General features: G+C 45.5%; 1 protein-coding gene across 1 annotated transcript in view; it reads right to left on the bottom strand.

The window, feature by feature from the left end:
* TMC2 (transmembrane channel like 2) overlaps window positions 1-13,887 on the bottom strand; it is a 58,580-nt gene that overhangs the window by 32,746 nt on the left and 11,947 nt on the right. Inside the window, 4 exon segments of the mRNA XM_077916358.1 lie at window positions 664-809; window positions 5,723-5,821; window positions 9,344-9,450; window positions 11,832-11,913. Coding sequence (XP_077772484.1) covers window positions 664-809; window positions 5,723-5,821; window positions 9,344-9,450; window positions 11,832-11,913 — 434 coding nt within the window.

Below are 13,887 nucleotides of genomic sequence, written 5' to 3'. Positions count from 1 at the left end.
ATTGCAAATTCAAATGTATCCCTATCGTGTTTTATGACTTCCTTGATATTGTATGTGGGCTGGAACTGGTCTGTGACCAAAATAATAATATTCATTCAGCCTAGCGTGAGGCCAACATTTGACACCCTCTGCAGCCCTCGCCCTGCCTTCCCAAAGTCAGGTAAGAGGTGCCAAGCTTTGGGAAGGAGGAAGGAGGGCTCTAGGACCCTGTCAGAGCCCTCATGCTTCCTTCCTGAATCTGGGCAAGCACTTAATGGGCTTTAAGAAGGTGCCCTCCCTGACTTCATACCCAATGTGGGCGAACTGCTGGCACTGCCCTAAAACCGCCTCTAGGTGTACAATACGGCAGCTGGAAGTTCTACCTGTGTTCCCTAGTGAGTTGTGGGACCAAGGAGTGCAAAGAGCAATGGCTCAGAGCCTTTATTTGTAAAAAAAATAATTGCTTTGGTGCATTCCAGGTCCCCTCCCACCAGGGCTGCAAGATTAGGGGGGGGGGGTGTCAGCAAATAGCAGAGAAAACTCAACTGGGAGTGTTAGGGCAAGGAAGGTGGGCGACAGGCTTTTCTGAGCATAACCTGTTCACCACACAAGGCAAGAACGCACCATACGCTAACACTACCAGTTTGTCAGAAAAAGCCATGCTAAAGTAAGAGCTGGACTTACGATCTTATGACAACTATTATACTGTATCCGTATACACCGACAACGCCAACCATGAAATAGGCCATTGGTAGCCTGTACTTTAGCCAGCCAATTGTCCTTTGGTTGTTGTAGTAGCCATAGAAAACAGCAGAATACTTAATGTAGCCCTAGGAAGGGGAACAAAACAGCCTAAATCAGTTTGAGCATATTAGATGTTCATTTTTATGCATATCAGATCGAAACATAACTTCGTAATCAGCACTGGATGCAAGCCTAGTGAGGGCGACAACCTGAATTCAGCTTACTCCTCATTGCGGAATGAGATGCCCATTTATGACTTCGCTGGTGTGCTGATTGATGCCTACCATTGTGGCAGGCGCTTTTGATTGGGCACAAGAGATCATATGAGCATAAGCTTTAGTTGCATTTCCTTTTGGGCTGTGCTAAGCAATTTTTCAGCCCATTGCTTATTCAAACTTCCCACTGAGTTCAATGTGTCTTACACCCCAGGAATTGTGCTTAGGGTGGCAACAGTCCTAGTCTGATGAGCAACTCCTCGGCATTAGGAGATGAAATGTATTGCATTGCATCTCCCTCTTGCAGGGATCAATTTTTCACTCCTGCGTACAGCCCCAGTGAAGCAGCATCCAGGAAAGGCTGCTAAAATTAATTTTCATTATCCCTTTGCAAGTTATCTGTGGGCTGCTACCTCTGCTGTGTGTGCGAGAAAAGAAGCAAAAATAGAAGTCGAGCAGAGAGGTCACAGATTGCTATTTCATAGACGTTACTATGTCAGACAGAATTCTCGTACAATCACCAGATCAGCTCCATTGTCCCTGAGACAGCGAGATAGATTTCCTTTCCCAAGTTATGCCTTCATATCTCTATGAGTGTGACATGTCTGTCTTCTGAAACAATATTGGAAGAGACTCTAATCTCCCCCCTCCACCTTCAGTCAAAGGGTGATACACAGAGTAGACTCACTAAAATCACTGGGCTTAAGTTCACTGATTTCAATAGGTCTACTCTGAGTCCAAGAGCTTATCCACATTTACCTTTCCTTCGTTCTTTCCAGGCATGGTCTGCACTTTAAAAATTCTGGGCCCAGGTGTCCTTTTTTTTTTTTTTTTTGCCACAGAGCTTTCCCCACAAAGCCCGCTCTTTAAAGCTCAATTGGAACAAACATCAATTCATGGAAAACCCAAATTCCCATGAACTGCCAGGATGACGGTGAGGAGGAAGAGGATCCTGGCAAGGGATGTTGCCGGACTGGGACACACAGGGGAAAGCAGGGGACAGGGAAGGAAGTACTCATGGGGTGACAGAGGATGATGAGGGGATGGGGGGGGTCAGTGCACAGGAACCAGAGCAGCAGGACCCATCATGGGCCAGAGGGCCCCATGTCACCATGAATGTGATGGGCTCTGAAGAATAGGGAGCAGCGGAAGGGGTGCTCCAGGAGGCTGAGCAGACAAGGGCCCACAGACCATCTCCCTAGCTGGCCAGGTAGGGCTTGCTAGCTCTGGGAAGATGGGTGTGATTCCTCAGCTGGAGTAGGCTCACAACAGGTGAGGGTCACAGGCCTCATCAAGCCCAGGTGCTGCAATCAGCAGGCCAAGAACAAACTGGAAGTAGAGCTGAGGTCTTGTGTCTGCTCAACTGCCCATGTTGATGAACCTTGGCTTAGATGCTCCAAGACTATGTTTTGGGTTTGACTCTGGACTGTGTCCTGACTGCTGGACTTCAGACTTGGCTACTTGGATTGACCCTGGATTGCATTTCCTGACTTTGCTCATGTGATTTGACCCCCGGACTTGCTGCCAGGTAGGCCAGGGATTCAGGACACATATTGGCAATTGCTAAAGAGCAGTTTTCCACAGGGAAAGGTCAGGGGCAAACCCTCCCCCACCCAAATAAAAGACCCCCCAAGCACAGACCTGTGCCTGGAAAAAGTGGGGCAAAAGTGTGGATAAGCCCTAACTTAATATATTTTATTTATGTCTTGAATTTGTATACAACCCTATACCCAGAGGTCTGAGGGCGGTTCACAGAACAAAATCAAAATATAAAACCACAATATATAATGATTACATATATAAAACCACAATATATATATAGTCAGAATAAAAACAACAACCCAATACCCCCCCAAAAGAACCACATTTTAAAAGGGCGTAGGATATATCAGCCAAAGCCTCTTTTGTTTTTGCGTAAATTGTTTGGAATATACCGTATTTTTCGCCCTATAGGACGCACCGTCCCATAAGGCGCACCTAGTTTTTTTGGGGGGGGGAATAAAGGGAAAAAAATTATTTCCCCCCCCCCAGGCACGGGGCTGGGGCGGGGGAGGCCCGAGCTTCCCCCGACCCCAGCCCCCAAACAGGCAGCTCTCTGCAAGCCGTGGGAGCCCAGCGCTGGCTCCCACTGCTTGCGGAGAGGTCTGCGAAGCCTGGACGCGCTGATCTCAGCGCGTGCAGGCTTCGGCATGCCGGCAACTCTCCCAAGCAGCGGGAGCGCTCCCGCTGCTTGCGGAGAGGTCCACGAAGTCTGGAGAGTGAAAGGGGTCAGTGCGCACTGACCCCTCTCGCTCTCCAGGTTTCAGCGAAAGCCTGCATTCGCCCCATAGGACGCACCCAGATTTCCCCTTCATTTTTGGAGGGGAAAAAGTGCGTCCTATAGGGCGAAAAATACGGTACAACCATTTCAGTATGATATCTACCAGTGGCTGCATTCAGACCTAACACTGATCTACAAAGCATTGCTTGTTGAACCATAAGCTGCTGGCTGGTGCGTGCTTGAGCTTTCGCACTTTATGATGGAATGGCTGACTTAGTGTTACATCTGAACCAGCACTTGTGGTTGGTTTTTCCCAATCAAGCAAACCATCACTGGGAAGCAAAAAATAAACACTGGCTTCAGTTTGTGCTTTGTTTGGAGAGGAAACGAACCATGATAACCTCACATAATACGAAAGTCAGCTGGTCTATGGTTTGTCCCCCCCAGCTAAGGGAGGAGCAGAGCAGGAGCTGTGTGGACCATAGTTTGTTGACCTAGCATGATGTCTGAATGTTCTCTTGCTGTGTACAAAAGGCTCTTTTTGTTCTTCTCTGCCTCAGCAGAGTCGCTGCTGAGGCTGAGGCCGTGGGAAGAAGGCAAATAAGGGGCACCATGCAGCCCTGTGGATACACGGTCAAAATCTATTGTGTACATTGTTGGGACAGCTAAAGGCAAAAAGCACAACGGGAAGTCAAACACAAACGAGTTCTGTTTCGGTGTTCATTAGAAAGTTTATTTTCAGCTTGGGGTCTCGCTCTGTGCTTACATTTTATTTTGCTGGTTTTCCCCACTGCAAGAATAAAATGAAGATTATAGCCTCCAGAACACTCTGTCAGAAATGCTGTCTTGAGCTCAAATGAAGCCTATTCTTTTTCCTCCTCTGTCCTCTTTTATGTAACCCATTTGTTGAGAAAGTCTTACAGTCTCTCTCCAATACGCACTTTCAAAAGCAGGGTCTGCCGGGATCAGCGCTGCTGGCTGTTCATCTACTTCCATGCTTAAATCTCATCTCAGCATTTCCCAGATATTATGCTTATGGTGCAGTTCGTGCTGAGCTTCAGTGCCTTTGCAGACAGATTGGCTCTGTGGACCTTTGAGGCAGCAATGTGGTGTATGGATCCCTACTAAGGGGAAGGCTAATGTTATTCCACCCATACACATAGGGAGGATTCTTGGGACTGGTTCACACATACATCTACATTGCTTGATTTGAGTTCAGCCCAGACACTGAGATGCAGCTCCAAAGGTCTTCTGGTGGTTCCCTCACAGAGAAGAGTGAAGTTTCAGAGCACCAGGCAGAGGGGTCTTCTTGGCAGTGATGCCTAAACAGCTTGAGGCCATGAGACTTGAAGGATTGCCTTCTCCCTTAAGTCCTTGCCCCAAACTTAAGATCTTCAATGATCCTCCAGACCCTCCCTAGTATCTAGAGAAATGCCCTCCTAGAGAGGTTTGGCTGATGCCCAACACTTTGGTCTTCTTGGACCTTGGTGAAGACATTTTTGTCCTTGGACTTTCAATTATAGTAGGCATATTTATTTTAGTGCTTTCAGATCTTTTGCACTACATTATATAAAACCTCTCTGGTTTTATATGCTGGTTTTAGTTTGTTTTTGTATCATTTAAGTGTTGCATTGTGTGATGGGATAATGAGCTGCTTGTGCGTAAATTCGCAGTCCCTCAGAGTTTGTTCAAGCCCACAAACTTCTGTCTGTGACAGAGCCCCTCAGACATGGCTGCTCTAGTCACTTGCAGATTCCGACAGTGGTTGCTTTCGGAATCGTTTCCAGCATAAAAGCTCCTTAACGGAAACACGTCTTCTGGACTCACGGCGTGACAGTTTCCGGCGAGGAGTGGGTCTCCCTATGGGAGCTTCAGATACATCCCCACTGTTCTCGCTGGACGTGTCCCTGAGCCCTCCCTCCTGCTCGCTTTCCCTCAGAGATCCACCTCTCCCCTTGCTAGTTCCTGCTTCAGCTGCTGAGTCTCTTTCAGCCTGCGTGAGCCCTTCCACCAGAGACCCACCTCTCCCTCTGCTGGTTCCTGCTTCAGCTGCTGAGTCCCTCCCAGCCTGCGTGAGCCCTTCCACCACCGGTTCCTCCGATGGCAGTTCCCTGACACATTGTATTTTGTATATTTACAGTGGTGCCTCGCAAGACGAAAAGAATCCGTTCCGCGATTCTCTTCGTTTAGCGGTTTTTTCGTCTTGCAAAGCAACCCTATTAGCGGCTTAGTGGATTAGCGCTATTAGCGGCTTAGCGGCTTAGAAAAAGGGGGGGGAAGCGGGGAAAAAATTGCAAGACTAGCAAGACATTTCGTCTTGTGAAGCAAGCCCATAGGGAAAATCGTCTTGCGAAGCAACTCAAAAACGGAAAACCCTTTCGTCTAGCGGGTTTTCCGTCTTGCGAGGCATTCGTCTTGCGGGGCACCACTGTAATGGCTTGCGAATCACCCAGAAAATCAGTTCTATGGGTGGTATACAAATGAAGTACCGGTAAATAATTGAGACAAATCTGAAGACACCTACCTCAAAATCCCAAAGAACAGAGAAATCCATGGCAGTTTTTTGCTCAGCCCTGGGTACAATTTTTCTTGGTATGCTTCCATATGGTGCTCCCATTAATATCTGGAACAAGTTAATCATAATTTTTTTAAAAGATAATTTCTGAAGCATTGAAAATGTCCTTTCATTTCCTGACCCATCAATAACAACACAGCAACTTGCCTTTCCTGTTGTTAAGGTGTGTTGTTTTTAAAATGTGAGACAAATGGGCTGATTTATATGAAAAGAAATATCTGTCCCTCTATCTAGAAAATATTCTGCACTCCAGCTGTAATAGATGAGGAAAGTGGGTTTGGGGCTAGCTATAAGAGGAAAGAGGTGGGAAATTGAGAAGGTCTAAAGGTGGAGCTGGCAAGCAATGTGAGCTTGTGGTGGCAGCCCCTAGTTTTATTTTTAAAGAAAGTCTCTAGCCCTCCTAGAAAGAAAGTTTTGAGGCAAAATGTAGAGATTCATTCTAAGCCAGTGTTATCCTCAATGTTATCACCAATTACTGTTGGTGTGAATAGTCTCTTTACTGAATTGTCAGGGACTGTGCTTTTTTGCATTTTGTTGTCATCAGACCCCACTTTTTACAGTTTTTCTCCCAGTGTTTCCCAACCTTGTGCCTCCAGCTGTTTTTGGACTACAATTCCCATCATCCCTTGCCACTGGTCTTGCTAGTCAGGGATGATGGGAGTTGTAGTTCAAAAACAGCTGGAGGCACAAGGTTGGGAAACACTGCTCTAGACCCACCTATGCCAAAGTAATTGTGTTAGTCCAGTGGTCCTCAAACTTTCCCCCCTCTGGGCCACACTTTCAGAATAAACATTTGCTTGCGCCACACCAACTTTTCTATTGGTAAGAAATACATTGGAGAACAAAGAGGAAACAACTAGCAGTGCTTGATTTATAGAGCGCAACTCCTTTATAATATGATCGTGGGACCTCCATAAAATATAAAACAATGCAAATGCATAAGAACACAATCTGTTCCCAAAATATAATTATAATGAGCCTCTTGCATATGTATCTTAAGGTAAAGGTACCCCTGCCCGTACGGGCCAGTCTTGCCAGACTCTGGGGTTGTGCGCCCATCTCACTCAAGAGGCCGGGGGCCAGCGCTGTCCGGAGACACTTCCGGGTCACGTGGCCAGCGTGACAAAGCTGCATCTGGCGAGCCAGAGCTGCACACGGAAACGCCGTTTACCTTCCCGCTAGAAAGCGGTCCCTATTTACTTGCACCCGGGGGTGCTTTCAAACTGCTAGGTTGGCAAGCGCTGGGACCGAGCAACGGGAGCGCACCCCGCCGCGGGGATTCGAACCGCCGACCTTTCGATCGGCAAGCCCTAGGGGCTGAGGCTTTTACCCACAGTGCCACCCGCGTCCCTTTATATGTATCTTACGTACGTATATATAACTCAACGAGAGGTGTGAGCTTGCTTTCGTTGGCTAATCTCATTTATATCAAGTCTAATTTGAGACAAACTCTCATCTCCTCATCAACACAAAGAAGCCTTTCTCTTTTCTAATCTTTCATCTTTGTCAGAGTTGAAAATCCCTGTTCACAACAATTTGTCATGGAGAACTGTCAAAGAATACACAAAGCTCTGGGAGTGAGGCATGGATACTGTTTCTGGTTGTATATCCATTCTCCACAGAAATGTTCAAATGTTTCTTTCATAGTCCTTGAATATTCCTGCCACATTTGCCAACCTCTCTTGCCACACCAGTGTGGCATGCCACATCCTCCATTGAGAGCCACTGCTTTGGCGTCACAAGACTGTTGTTTCTGCTGCAACTGACTAACACAGCTGCCTCTCTGAATTAAATTATGCTTCTTACCCTTCCCCTGTTTTAAGCAGGCTTAGTTGTGAAATATTCACAGTGCCAAAATTATATCTGGGCACTGCAATCTATATAAATATGGAATTTTACTTGAATACATTAAGGGAACTGGTAACCATTATTTTATGAACAGATTCCTTCTGATTTTTTTAGCAACAAAACATTGTACAACACCGTTTAAAACCAAATCCACACCAGAATGGCATTGTTGATGTTGTATATGGATGCCATGTTCAAATTAACAAAATCTATTAGAATAAGGGTGGGTAAAAATCTGAAGGCTAATTTTTACATGCAGTTCTTTGCAGTATATTAGACTAGGAACCAGAGAATGAGAATGATGTCTCCTATTAGTTAAGAAATATTGTGATTTTACAGTGGTCTCCCATTTCATATAGTTAACACTGATCTGTTGCCTTGCATGGCTTGTAGCTGTACTGTCCTTCCTGCTTGGAAATAAAATAAAATATTGAAACTAAGATAATTCAGAATAAAACCCCAGTCACCCATACACTTAAACATTCTCCTTTCACAATTAATGTGTGAAGATCATATTTTACATAGCAGTAATCTGTATTCTGCTCATTTTCGGCTGATGGCAGAATTCTTGGGGGATGTGATGGGTTATATTTCCCCTGAATGCCGTAAAGGGATTATGTTTATCTCTCTATGCAGCACACATTCCTCTACAAAAAGCTGGATCAAGTTGGGGGCATTGTTCATGCCTGGAGAGAGGCTTTGTAGTACAACATCCCAAAGATTGTGAAGTAATCTTTGTGCTGTGCTGTGTGTGTGTGTGTGTGTGTGCGCGCGCGCGCATGCAAGAATTCAGGATGATGGGGCTGATAGATGATAGCAGCAAGATGCTAGGGTGAATCTGATAGCTCCATGCAGAGAAATGTGCCGTTGCTGCCTGCACATATTAAAATTAGGAAGCAATGTAAGGCGGGGTCCAGGGTCCAGACTAAGGTTTGTAGGTAAAGGTAAGGGAATCCTGGATGGTTAAGTCCAGTCAAAGGCGACTATGGAGTTGCGGCACTCATTTCGCTTTCAGGACGAAGGAGCTGGTGTTTGTCCATAGACATTTTCCCGGGTCATGTGGCCAGCATGACTAAACCACTTCTGGCACAATGGAAAACCGTGCCGGAAACCAGAGTGCACGTAAACGCTGTTTACCTTCCTGTCATTGTGGTACCTATTTATCTACTTGCACTGGTGTGCTTTCATACTGATAGGTTGGCAGGAGCTGGGACAGAACAACGGGAGCTCACCCTGTCATGGGTATTTGAACCACGATCTTCTGATTGGCAAGCCCAAGAGGCTCAGTGGTTTAGACCACAGCGCCACCCCTGTTTGTATCCAGTGCTGTGAGAGCAGATTTCTGCTTTCCTCTCCTCTTCCTGGGCACTCCAAAAACCTACTTTTGAGGGTCCCCATGCACATAAAAAGCTGGCTCTAGGCCACTGGCCGGTCTATTTCAATATTGTCTACACAGTGTGGCAGCAGTTGTCCCAGCTTTCAGACTGGGGTCTCTCAACGTACATGGAGAATGAACCTAGAACCCTCTGAATGCAAAGCAGATGCTTTCTGCCCCTGAGCGACAGCCTTTCCCTAGAGGTCTGCCCCGGCGGTCTATATGCAATGTATTAAAAAAGCCCGTGTAGATGGTATGGCTTATTGCAACATGAGCTGATGCAACTCAATGTCTTCTGGGTCCAAACCCTTTTTTTTTTTACTGAGGATTATTATTTCCATACTTACCTCTGGAATTATAACTAATCCAAATATCAAGCCAAACAGGACCAAGTTCACTCCATACATCCAACGCAGAAATATGAAATAGGAGGCCACTGAAGACCCAAAATGACCTTAAATAATGAGAAGGTGTCATTAGAAAAGTGCTGAGTTCAGACAGAATTTTCTGTGGTACAGGTACATCGTTCAGCCCGGACACTGAGATCCAGCTCCGAGGGCCTTCTGGCAGTTCCCTCATTGCGAGAAGTGAGGTTACAGGGAACCAGACAGAGGGCCTTCTTGGTAGTGGCGCCCGCCCTGTGGAACACCCTCCCTTCAGATGTGAAGGAAATAAGCAGCTATCTTCTCTTTAAAAGACATCTGAAGGCAACCCCGTTTAGGGAAGTTTTTAATATTTAATGCTGTATTGTTTTTAACACTTGATTGGAAGCTGCCCAGAGTGGCTGGGGAAACTCAGCCAGATGGGTGGGGAATAAATAATAAATTATTATTATTATTATTATTATTATTATTATTATTATTATTACACACAGGGCTGGCCCAGGATGCTTTGCCACTGGAGGCAAAACCTTGCTGGAGGCAAAACCATAACTGTGTCCTCCTGCCATGGCCTGCTCCTGGCTGCCTTTTCTTCAGCCTGCCGGCAGCTTCCCAATTTATCTCACAAACCATGCCTGGCTCTGACACACTGAGCAGGTGGCCATCCTCTTATCGCTGGTGAACTATCGACACTCCTGTGTCAACCTTCATTCTGTCAAATGCCTTTGGTGCCGGGTAGCTCTCTCCCCTGTAAGTAAAGCCCTATAACAATGGAGGCACCTGCCACTTAACGTTCTCCTTGCCTGATGCTTCTCTGCCTAGAGCTGTGCCTAAAATAGGGAAAGAAACTGTGCCCACATGGTTCTACCTGCTTCAGAGGGAAAGGTTGTGCCCACACACTTTCTGCTTATGCTGCCTGTATCAATGAGAGAAACTGCCTCAAGGGAAACTGACTGGCCATTGTGACTGCATTCAGATGCAGTCCAGATCAGGAGTGCCAACGTGGCCCTGTGACTGAGGGTGCCAGGGGCCATGGGTGTCATGCCCTGGCACCATAATTTGTGGGTGCCCAGCCCCTTCATGGGGAATTTTGTGGGTGCTCAGGCAGGGAGTTGGCACCTATGGTTCAGATGGAGAAGAGACAATGGTGACAATAATGGAAGTTGGAATGGACCCTGAGGGTCATCTAGTCCAGGCTTCCTCAGCCTTGGCCTTCCAGATGTTTTTGGCCTACAACTCCCATGATCTCTAGCTAGCAGGACCAGTGGTCAAGGATGATGGGAATTGTAGTCTCAAAACATCTGGAGGGCCGAGGTTGAGGAAGCTTGATCTAGTCCAACCCCCTGAAATGCAGGAATTTGCAACTGACCCATACAGGAATCAAACCTGCAACCTTGGTGTTATCAGCACCACAAAACTTCTCAAAACACAAGTTTGGCATCTCCTCAGGCAAGCACACACCATACAGTGGTACCTCGCAAGACAAAAAACTCGCAAGACGAAAGGGTTTTTGGTTTTTTGAGCTGCTTCGCAAGACGATTTTCCCTATGGGCTTGCTTCGCAAGACGGAAACGTCTTGCAAGTTTGTTTCCTTTTTCTTAACACCGTTAATACAGTTGTGACTTGACTTCGAGGAGCAACTCATAGCACGCGGTGTGGTAGCCTTTTTTGAGGTTTTTGAAGACTTCGGTGATTTTTGAAGCTTTTCCAAAACTTTTCCGAAACCGTGCTTCGCAAGACGAAAAAAATCGCAAGACGACAAAACTCGCGGAACGAATTAATTTCGTCTTGCGAGGCACCACTGTACTCATGTTTTTGAGGACATGGGACAACTGCCCTTGCTGGCTTCAGTGAATAAATGGAAACCATTGATGAGGAATAAGCAGCCAGCATGTGAAAAACTAAAGAAATATCAGGGAATCAACCTGAAGAGGGTTGTAGTTATTCCCATAGAACAATGAAAAACTAAAATCGAAACCTTAGGACTAATATTAAAATGTTATTTCCTGCACATCTTCAATTACCCCTGTTTGTACTGGACAAGCAAAGAAATCAGCATATGTTGAAATCCTTGGTGCATAGCGATTGGCTGTAGACAACAAGTTTTTAAGTGGTCAATAAGTAGCATTCTCCTTCCACACTGAGAACGAAATTATTAAGTCTGTTATCTTGAAGTTCTCCAAAATAAAGCATGCAATGTAGCTTTGAGGCTTGCTCTTTTAATGAAATCTTTTTTATCTGTACACTGCTTTGGAAACAGAAGTTGAAAAGCAGTGCTTAAACTTAGTAAACAAAAGAAGTGTTTTGTGAAACAGCGAGCATGGGATGTTTCAAATGAGGGAAAGGTCATTATTTTTGGGTTGTGATGTTAAGGTTGGTCTATGAAGATTCTTTTCAGGGATTCCAGAAAAGTATTGACAAACATTCTATTAAATAAGTAGAAATGTTAACTTACTTTCCACTTCTTTTATCTTCATTTCCCATGGTATACATTGTGTCTTAAAATTGTCAAAATCTCTCTTGAACTTGACCCATTTCTGGAAATAAACACAGTAGAAGGTAACGTTGCTCTGGCGCTGCAGGCAGAATTTTGGAATTGTTAAAATTATTTATTGCTGCCCTGAAAGACTAAAGATGAGCCCCTCATCTAAAACTGCTGGATTTCAACTAGACAGTGACATTGAGCTCTTTTGATCAATGACAGGGAGAACAAGTGGACTTTACTTTGACTCTTCTTTCCAGCAGTATACTTTACCATTAGACAGAGTGAGGCAGCTGATTTCTGAGTGCCATGAAAGGGCAGCAAATTGATTGATTATTATTGCTATTACTCCCAAGGAGAGGTGTATGTGGGTTGAAAAGTGCCAGAATAACTTAACTGGCCTTGGATACTCTGCACCTTGACCTGAAAGAGGCCATTTGCTTCTTTGCCTTTGGCAACAAATGCTGGGAAGTCCTGTTTAAAGTGAGGGGACACCTAAGTACTGTAAGGAACCCTTGTTCGTACTGCCTTCCCTATTTAGCAGCGGTTTGGTTCTTCCATTTATTTCAACATTGACTGTGCTTAAAATATGTATTTCAAGTACAGTGGTACCTCGGGTTAAGAACTTAATTTGTTCCGGAGGTCCGTTCTTAACCTGAAACTGTTAGAATCATAGAATCATAGAATCATAGAGTTGGAAGAGACCACAAGGGCCATCGAGTCCAACCCCCTGCCAAGCAGGAAACACCATCAGAGCACTCCTGACATATGGTTGTCAAGCCTCTGCTTAAAGACCTCCAAAGAAGGAGACTCCACCACACTCCTTGGCAGCAAATTCCACTGTCGAACAGCTCTTACTGTCAGGAAGTTCTTCCTAATGTTTAGGTGGAATCTTCTTTCTTGTAGTTTGGATCCATTGCTCCGTGTCCGCTTCTCTGGAGCAGCAGAAAACAGCCTTTCTCCCTCCTCTATGTGACATCCTTTTATATATTTGAACATGGCTATCATATCACCCCTTAACCTCCTCTTCTCCAGGCTAAACATGCCCAGCTCCCTTAGCCGTTCCTCATAAGGCATCGTTTCCAGGCCTTTGACCATTTTGGTTGCCCTCCTCTGGACACGTTCTAGTTTGTCAGTGTCCTTCTTGAACTGTGGTGCCCAGAACTGGACACAGTACTCCAGGTGAGGTCTGACCAGAGCAGAATACAGTGGCACTATTACTTCCCTTGATCTAGATGCTATACTCCTATTGATGCAGCCCAGAATTGCATTGGCTTTTTTAGCTGCCGTGTCACACTGTTGGCTCATGTCAAGTTTGTGGTCAACCAAGACTCCTAGATCCTTTTCACATGTACTGCTCTCAAGCCAGGTGTCACCCATCTTGTATTTGTGCCTCTCATTTTTTTTTGCCCAAGTGCAATACTTTACATTTCTCCCTGTTAAAATTCATCTTGTTTGTTTTGGCCCAGTTCTCTAATCTGTCAAGGTCGTTTTGAAGTGTGATCCTGTCCTCTGGGGTGTTAGCCACCCCTCCCAGTTTGGTGTCATCTGCAAATTTGATCAGGATGCCCTTGAGTCCATCATCCAAGTCGTTGATAAAGATGTTGAATAAGACCGGGCCCAAGACAGAACCCTGTGGCACCCCACTAGTCACTCTTCTGTTATTAACCTGAAGCACCACTTTAGCTAATGGGGCCTCCTGCTGCTGCCGTGCCACCAGAGCACGATTTCTGTTCTCATCCTGAAGCAAAGTTCTTAACCTGAGGTACTATTTCTGGGTTAGCGGAGTCTGTAACCTGAAGCGTCTGTAACCTGAAGCGTCTGTAACCCGAGGTACCACTGTATGGCTTTAAAAACTCAACTTCAACATTTTGAATTCCTGCGTTTGCATTTTCTTTCTTTCTTTCTTTCTTTCTTTCTTTCTTTCTTTCTTTCTTTCTTTCTTTCTTTCTTTCTTTCTTTTTGTAAAACAATACAAACAATACAGAAATACACAAGAATACAAAGGGGGCACAAAACAAAACCAAAA

This window comes from Podarcis muralis, chromosome 12 (genome assembly GCF_964188315.1).
Source record: "Podarcis muralis chromosome 12, rPodMur119.hap1.1, whole genome shotgun sequence".
Taxonomy (NCBI): domain Eukaryota; kingdom Metazoa; phylum Chordata; class Lepidosauria; order Squamata; family Lacertidae; genus Podarcis; species Podarcis muralis.
Note: the sequence above shows the minus strand (reverse complement) of the source record. Positions and strands in the feature narration are given on the sequence as shown.